The sequence below is a fragment of the Pituophis catenifer genome, unplaced genomic scaffold (genome assembly GCF_029215685.1).
Source record: "Pituophis catenifer annectens isolate HBS135680 unplaced genomic scaffold, rPitCat1.0.hap2 SCAF_1, whole genome shotgun sequence".
NCBI lineage: Eukaryota > Metazoa > Chordata > Lepidosauria > Squamata > Colubridae > Pituophis > Pituophis catenifer.
In genome coordinates, this window is record NW_027256881.1 from 279,553,979 (window position 1) to 279,562,174 (window position 8,196).

The following is an 8,196-nucleotide window of genomic DNA, read 5'->3' on the forward strand; positions in this document are numbered from 1 at the left end:
AATGGATTAATACATAAATAAAAGTCAATGAAAAGGACTGTATAAATGACACGTTCTACACGTTTGCAATTTTATTGGAACAAGTTTTTCCACATGCTTTCATGTCATGAATCAGAATTTCAGTTTTGTTATTAAAATGTTACAAGGCCTAGAGTTTCCAACAGCAAGGATAAATAAAGTGCACCACATGGGTCAGATAAACTCTTTTCAAATATGCACACATATAAGAGACCAAAAGTTCCTTTGCAGAGTGACATTCAAATTAGGACTCAGATATATCAATATGATAATACTTCATTTGAACTTGAGGGAATTGAAATGGCCCTTGAGGAGGGGGAACGAATTCTTATTATATAAAATGTATGTATCTTGATTTTATTCCATGAAAACAGTATTTTATTCAACAGAGGAAGGGATACTTTGTATAGATAGTTGAAATATTTTTTTGAATACGTATAACAAGAGCATTTGAAAAAGGTCTATGAAGTATATGCCCGAGTTTTTGTGCTCCACAAAATAATAAAGTTTTGGTTTTTTTTTTAAAAAAAAAAATCTCCCAATTCTGATAATAGGCAGCAAAACAGAAATCCCCACCAAATCCCAAATAAAAAAGACAATTCATTTTTTAACTAGGGTGGCCTGCAGTTCTGCCTCAAAGGCCATCTTGTCAAAGGTACGCATGTTCATCTCTTCCCGGACTTTTTCCCTCACGTGGAATGATGCCCGAGCCACAGATTTTGCGCTTTCCAAGACATTTTTTTTCTCCTTACAAATCTGTTCACTCCGCTCCAGCTTTTTCTCAATAGACAACAGGATCTCCCTCCGGCGGATATCTTCACACTCGTCAACTTTCTTTTTGTTTACTTTCTGCATCTTCTCCTTTTCCAGCCGGTTCTGCACCACCTTTCGAGCTTTCTGCTGGACAACTTCCTCGGCCACCTGAGTAGCATGTTGGAGCTTCCTCTCAGATGCTTGGGCTAAGGCTCTTAAGTGCTCCTTCTGCTCCCGGTCTTTGCGTCCGGCTGCCAGCTTGGCCCTCTGGATCTGCAGATCTTCCCGCTTGGCTCTCTCTCTCAATTCCTGGTTCCTTTTCTCAATGAGCTGCTCATACTTCTCTTGAGCTTTGCTCAGGCTCCCTTCCATGGCTGCCCTCAGCACTGCCCGCTCTTCGGCCTCCTGCTTAGCCAGTCCCTTGAGATTGGTCTCGTGTCTCTGCTTGTCAGCTTGATTGAGCAGCTTCTTCTCTTTCTGAATCAGCTGTTCCTTCACAAGCTTCTTCTGGGCTGCTAAGGTGAGCTTTTCTTGCTGCAGCTGTACCTCTCTCACCTGGACTTCTTTCTTGTTTTCTTCCTGAGCCTTCAGGTTATGCTCTTGGTGGCGTTTCTTCTTCTTGTCCTCCAGAGCAGCTTTCTGCAGCCTCCCTCTCTTCAGGCTCTCCTGCTTTTCCATGTGTTCCCGCCACTTCTCATCCTCCATCAAGTTCTGCCTTTGCTTCATCTGGACAGCCTCCTCCCTGGTATGGGTCAGCCTGCCACGTCGCTTCTCCAGCCGGTTTTCCCACATCCGGCGGCCATGCAGCAAAGCACGCTGCTTTTGCCGCTCCTCCAGCTCCTTCCTCTGCTCCACCACCTTCTTCTGCTCATCCCACTGGAGGTGGGCACTGTACCGCTGCTCCTTCCACAGGCTCTCCTCTTGGTGCTTCGCTATCATCAGGGCAGCAATTTTTCGGTCCCTGTCGGACACCTCCTTGAAGCCTTTCTTCTGTTTCACTTCCCTGACAATCCTCTCCACTTTCTGGGTGGTTTGCGGGGAGTGGCTCAAGTCACTCAGGCTGAAACTGCGGCCTACCAGGGAGGTCATGGTGGCCACGCTCTTAGTCCTAGGCACCCTCTGGGTCCATTTGTCCCTGCCACTGTCTCCGCTGTAGGAAGAAGAGGCGCCCGAGTCAGAGGAGGTTTTGGTGGAGAAGCCCTCTCGCCTCTTTTGCAGGGAATCCAGGGAGTGGCTCTTTTTGGTCTTGGGACCACTCAGAGGAGGTGGTGGGGGGCCTCCAGCCGTTTTCGGCTTACCGGCCGGAGGGCCGCTCCCATCGGGCAGGGTGCTTTTAAAGGCCGTCCTGGAGGCCGGGGAGGAAGGCAGACTTCCGGTCAGGACAGGCGTGAAAAGCCTCCGCTTCTCCTCTCGGATTATCCTCTCCCTCTCCTCCCGGCACTGCTGCAGCTTCCTCTGCCGATCCATCTCGTAGGCCTCATAGAGGCCGGCGGCGACGCGCATAGACCTGCCGGGGGCCTCCTTGATCAGCTCGCTGAGCGGCCGGGGCAGCAGCTCCACCGGCTTGACGGCACTTCGAGCGCAGGCTTCAAGGGAGCGGGGACTGGTGAGCACGTAGCGGCTGCCTTCGGCTTCCGGACAGTCGAAGTTGTACAGATCCAGGTGCAGCATCGGCGACTCTTCGCGAGTTTTCTCCGGCTCTCCGATTCGAGGAGGAGCCGCTGCCGGAGGGGGGGCGGGCGGCTGAACCGCAGCCTCGGTCGTCGCGGAGGTAGCGGCTGCCGCAGGCTCTTCTCCCCCCGCGGCACCCCCGGGATCGGGACATGTTTCCTTGCCAGGATCCGCTACCGGATCCACCATGCCTGGCTCCCTCCAGAATCTGCAATAAGAGTAGACAATTACAAAGGAGAGGCAAAAAGAATCAAGTGGGCTTTTTCTGCAAAAAAAGAAAAAGAAATAAAAATCCCTCTTGTGGTCTGTCTCTCCATGCCCGAAAAAGGCGAGAGAAGCGTCGCCGCAAAGGAAAGCAGGTCCGCCGGGATGGTTGCTGCAGCGGTGGCGAAAAGTGGAAGCTCTTAGTAAGTCCTAAGGGGCGCCAAACGGAGGCTTAGCAGGTTGCAAATTTTCAGCCTCTTTCCCCCCCTCCCCCTCCTCCTCACCCTTTGCCATTCACTGTCCTGGGCGTCATGATTGGCTGCGTCGGAAGTTCTAAGCCCTCCTCCCCATCAAAGGCAACCGAGTTGGGGGCGGGGATAGAACCCCACCTTTCTTTTTTTTTCTCTCTCTCTCTCTCTCGCTCCCCCTCCCCTAATATTGTTGTCTTGCAGATTTAAGTTCTCGCAGGGTGGCTGGGCGGAAACGGCAGCAGGAGCCCCCAACACCTTCCCGAAAGGCAAAGAGAGATTTCGTCGTGGGGGTTTCTCGTGCCACCTTTCCCGAATTCTGGGTCCATCCAAGAGCCCCTCGCTACGGCTCAACGTCCCCCCCCCCGATCTGGGAGAGCAACAGCCTCTCCCTGACATCGGCGATGCGGGGAATCCGTGCCCCAGAAACGCCCCAATTTGGTGAAGGGGAACCCGTTCATTTGACAGCCCCGAGGTTTCCTTTCCCCTCCCCTCCCCACCTCTGTGGTCCCGGGAAGCATGCTTGAAACAGGAGTTCTACGCGGGCAAAGCGGGGGGCGGGGGAGAGAAGGGTGTTGTAGTTCACTAACCTCTTCTGTCGCGGGTATCTATTGCCTTGGTCCTCTGGGGGCGGGGGGCGAGAGTTGGAGGAAGCCAGCAGATCCGTCAGGGAGCAGGCTGCAATTTTGAAGAGTCAGTTCAGGTATCCTGTAGTAACAGCAGCGGGGGTGGGGGCGGCGGCGGCGGCTTCTGCATGGCGTCCGGCAAACCCCGCGCAGTATCCCTCCTGCAGCCCCACCGAAGGTCGCTCTTTGCTGGCGATTTGGTTCCTCGGTCCCAAGCATTGCAAAAAGCCCATCCTGGGCTGAAATTGGCGGAGTCAACGACGTCCCATCTCCGCCCAAAAGACCCACCTCCGTCTCGCGGCTTACCTCGCAGCTCCTCCTGCTGACAATGTGAAGATGAGTGGTTGGTTTTGCAGGGGAGGAGAAAAAGCGAGGGGGGGGGACCGAACAGCAACAAGCCCCCTGATCTACTGCTTCCCGCAACATCGTGGGGCCAGGGAGGAGAAGGTGCGGGAGGAAGGAGGGAAAGGAGGGGTGTGAATAAAGAAGGGAGTCGCTAAGCATGGAGAGGGTTGGTATTTTTAGTCCAGCGGAGGGGATGGATCACATCACCAGCAAATGATACCTCTTTCCAAGGTTCACCTATCCCTGGTTTTGCTGATGCATACCTTCCTCAAAATGCAGAAATTGGAAATCAGTTTCTGGCACATTTTTTTCCCCCTTCAATAACCCTTAGGACAAATTAATGGTGTTTCTCTGCAGATGAGAACAAACAGGTTGCCTTAAGGCCCCTCCAAATGAGTGGGATGTAAAGGGATTTTGCAAGTCATAAACTTGCCATTGTGCTCCCTCTTGTTTCAAGCACAGATCAAGAGATTAAGTTCTGATTGTGTCTGCATATGGCACAAAGCATTGTTTGATTAACCATGGTTTACTGAATAAGCAAAAATTGAGTGGGGTTTCCGCATGCTGTTGTAAATTATGATTTACAGGGGACAGTGAGTGAGTTCACATAACATGGTAAGTCAAAATGAAGGAAACTTAGTGTGATGTATAAACTTAATCTTGGGGTGGGGGAGACCTAGCCAATCCGTGGCCTACAAGCAGAGAGTACACCAGAACACCCCTTCTTTGATATTAAGTGGTACTTTCCAGTTCTGCTTGTGTCCATCTTCTGAAAATAGTCAATGCTTTTTATCCCAGCATGCAACTCAGTTGTTCAGAAAAGGACAGAGGGATAACATCCTAGAAAGACCATAGCAAGCCCTAGAAACCTATGGGAAGAAAGAACCCCCCGCTGAAGATGATGTATGAAATATATACATACAGTTCATTCCTATAGGAGGATCTATGAAACAAATATGCTAATACAGTAACAATAACATTTGGACATCCCATCAGCAGTCTGGTGAGGCATGAAACCATCTGCCTATGGCAGGTCCAAGTTAAAACCTGCATTTTCCTGCCAGCCATGAGCAACCTTTGGTTACACACAAGGGGTATAAGGATTGCTGGTTATAGGAGCTGTTTAGATTTGGGGGAAATGCCTTCAGTAGGCATCTCCTTTATGGAATCCCAGTAGCTTGGTGGGCTCATCTCATCACCACTGGTGCTATTTTTTTTTTTTAATTTGATTTATATGCCGCCCTTCTCTGGAGACTCACGGCGGCTTACAATGTGTTAAGCAATAGCCTTCATACTTGTGTATATTTATACAAAGTCATCTTATTGCCCCCATAATCTGGGTCCTCATTTTACCTACCTTAGAAAGGATGGAAGGCTGAGTCAACCCTGAGCCTGGTGAGATTTGAACTTGCAGTAATTGCAAGCAGCAGATGTTAATAACAGTGCTTTAGTCCATTGTACTATCAGGCTCTTATATTATAAAATATTGGCTCATTGCCTCATTCTCAATAAAGCTATACTTTTACTTACTTGGTGCTCTAAACTAGGTGGCAGCTGGAGCTCCCAGAATCCTTCCAGAATGCCCAAATCCAAAAGAATTGGCTTTGGTTTGGAGGGATTAAAGGGATACCAAATACCATTTTTATCCCTTTAAACTCCCTCAATTCAGCCCACTTTGGGTCCAGGCTCCATGCATATTTATAGCATGACCTTCACCTCACACAAGAAGTTTAAGTTGACTCTTGACCCTCCATGAAGAGGAATCTGTTGATCTAGGAGCAGATGATCCATTTGAAATCTGGAGTGCCCTTGAGGCCCTACTGGGATCTGTTCCTTGGCAAATGCCTAGCCATTTTAGTTCATGAATCTGACACTTAATCAAAAGAGAACACTAACATGAAAAGGAAGTTGACCTTGCAAAACTAGAAGCTCAAACCTTATCCTCCATTTTCTGGAACATGTATGGGGAATCAGTGAAGTGTAATTGGGAGGCTCCTGCCAGCAGATCCACTGGTGAGGGATGCTGGGAAGTGAAAGGCAGCTGCATCAGAGGACCACACATTGCCTGTCCCTAATCCAGAGGGTTTAAGATAAAACATAGCTTTTAAAGAATCCTCTGGGGCATCCCATACACCCTCTGAGTACATTTCTATATAGCCACTAGACTTTCCCTTTTTCTGCAGTGGGTTCACATTACCACATTAATATCCCCATTTGCTGCTCTTTGGGGCTTGGGGGAATGAAATAAGAGGAGCACAGAGGGGCCACCCAGCTGCCTAACAAAGGAATGGTGGGGGGAATAATTCTTGTAACAAGGAGGGGGGGGGAAAACCCCACTGATTGGGGCAGAACAGCAGTAAAGCCACATCACCTTCCCAATTGTTTCTAAAGAATGAAGGACCTCTGATAAAACATTAAGTGCCTTACCTTCAAAAAGGAGGGGAAAATCTCCGTGAGAAGAAGGAAATCTAAGGTCTTTTAGCCAATGGGAAGCCACCTGTTCTTCAGCTCCTTTTTTTATACACTAATTTTATTAACAGCTACAATTAAAAAGATAAAAAGTAAAATAATAAAAAAGAGAAATTGGAAAAAAGAGAAAAACATAGGAGGGAAAATAGAAAGAAAAAATAACGTAAATAAAAAAAGATGCATAAAGGAATGACTCCCTCTTTATCACAAGTATAAACTCTTTTAATATCACTTTTTCTTCAAATGCAACAAATGATCTCTTCTTTTCCTATCCCATCTCTTATATATAAACAAATCCTTAAAGCCTTGTCACTTCATCCTGATCAGCAAAAGTCTATTAAAGGACTTTTATTAAAATAATATTATTTATATGATTATATATTCATTAATTTCACTAGTAAAACTGATCTTTATTCCCTTCAAATAATCTCCTAGAACTTGATTTTTTTAAATTACAAAATTCTATAAAGCTTTGACAAGCTTCTTTTGTAAATTCAATATAGGGAAATTATTCAAGTCACTCTCTTGGTTTATTATTTGTATCTTCCCTTTAATTATATTAAGATATCAGTCAGTGCTTATAGCAATAGCAATAGCACTTAGACTTATATACTGCTTCACAGTGCTTTTACAGCCCTCTCTAAGCTGTTTACAGAGTCAGCATACTGCCCCCAACAATCTGGGTCCTCATAATGTATGTTCAGCTACATTTTTTTCCATATTATTCTTGAAGCCTGCCACTTTTAAATCCACTTTCAGATCAGTCTCAGTCTTTTCTGGTAAAATGGTAAAAATAAAAGATGTTATTCCTCTTTTATAACATCTTTTAAACTTAGTATATCAATAGAAGCATACACTCTTAAAATTAAACAACACCCTTTGTTGTTTATTCCTAAATAATTTTTAAAAAGTCTTTAAACTTGTATTTAATGTTTTTCCCATTAACAATTGCAGGAAACTCATGCAGAGTTGTAAAGATTCCTAATAGGTGAAAAACAGTTAACTGGAAAATATCTGGAGCACTGTGGGTGATCTCAAGTCATCTCCTTGTCCAGAGAGGAATTATCGCAAGAACCAGTAGTAAAACTGGCGGGAAGCTCCACCCACTGACCCGAATGTCATCATAGGTGATCTGTGCATGCGCAGAAGCTTCCGCGCATGCGCGCAGGCACAATGCAAACCAGTAGTAAAGGTAAGTAGAACCCACCCCTGATCTACTTGCTGTCTCTTCATTGCACCACCAAAATTGGCTTTGCATTTAACAGTCATCCTCAGTTCACCAATATTTCCCCAGAAATCAGCACAAACTCCTATCCTTCAGCTTCTAAGAAAATATTGTAAACTCCCTTAAGGCATTTCTTTCAAATCAAAGGAAGTTCAAAGCAGTTGAATCAAAAGTTAATGGAGAAAACAAGCATAGCATCAGTTCTAGGTGGAACAATTCTTGTGTGTGAAAGGTACTGGAGTGGCATCAACAGAGAAGTGTGTGAGGCCTATCAGGATGGAACCCATAACTGCTGTTCTTAACAAAATGACAAAGAGTCAAATATAAACATATTTTCTTTTTTAGTATGAATGGTAGATTTATTACATTTTAATTTATATCTACACAAATATAGCTATGTGGATGACATAATTCTCTTTCAGGGAAAAAAAATTATACAAAGGGCAGAAAAATAGTAAGAAATAATATGCCAAACAAATTAAAGGCATAAATTAAAAGGGACTAAAAAATAATAATGAAAACTTGAATTTCACTTTTCTCTTTTTGAGGATCTTATCAGGTCCAGCCAACAGTCTTCCCCATTTTCTCGATTCTCTCACTCATTCTATATAGATCTACTTTGCAATTCAATCATTCA

The 8,196-nt window shown here is 45.7% G+C and overlaps 1 protein-coding gene across 1 annotated transcript; it reads right to left on the bottom strand.

The window, feature by feature from the left end:
* Nucleotides 1-618: 618 nt before the first annotated feature.
* On the bottom strand, nt 619-2,631 carry CCDC177 (coiled-coil domain containing 177). Its single transcript, XM_070931262.1, has one exon. The coding sequence runs from the start codon at nt 2,629-2,631 to the stop codon at nt 619-621; it is 2,013 nt and encodes a 670-aa protein (XP_070787363.1).
* Nucleotides 2,632-8,196: the final 5,565 nt, after the last annotated feature.

Bases quoted from the DNA above. Each gene is read 5' to 3' on its own strand.
- CCDC177 (XM_070931262.1), bottom strand. From the start codon at position 2,631: ATGGTGGATCCGGTAGCGGATCCTGGCAAGGAAACATGTCCCGATCCC.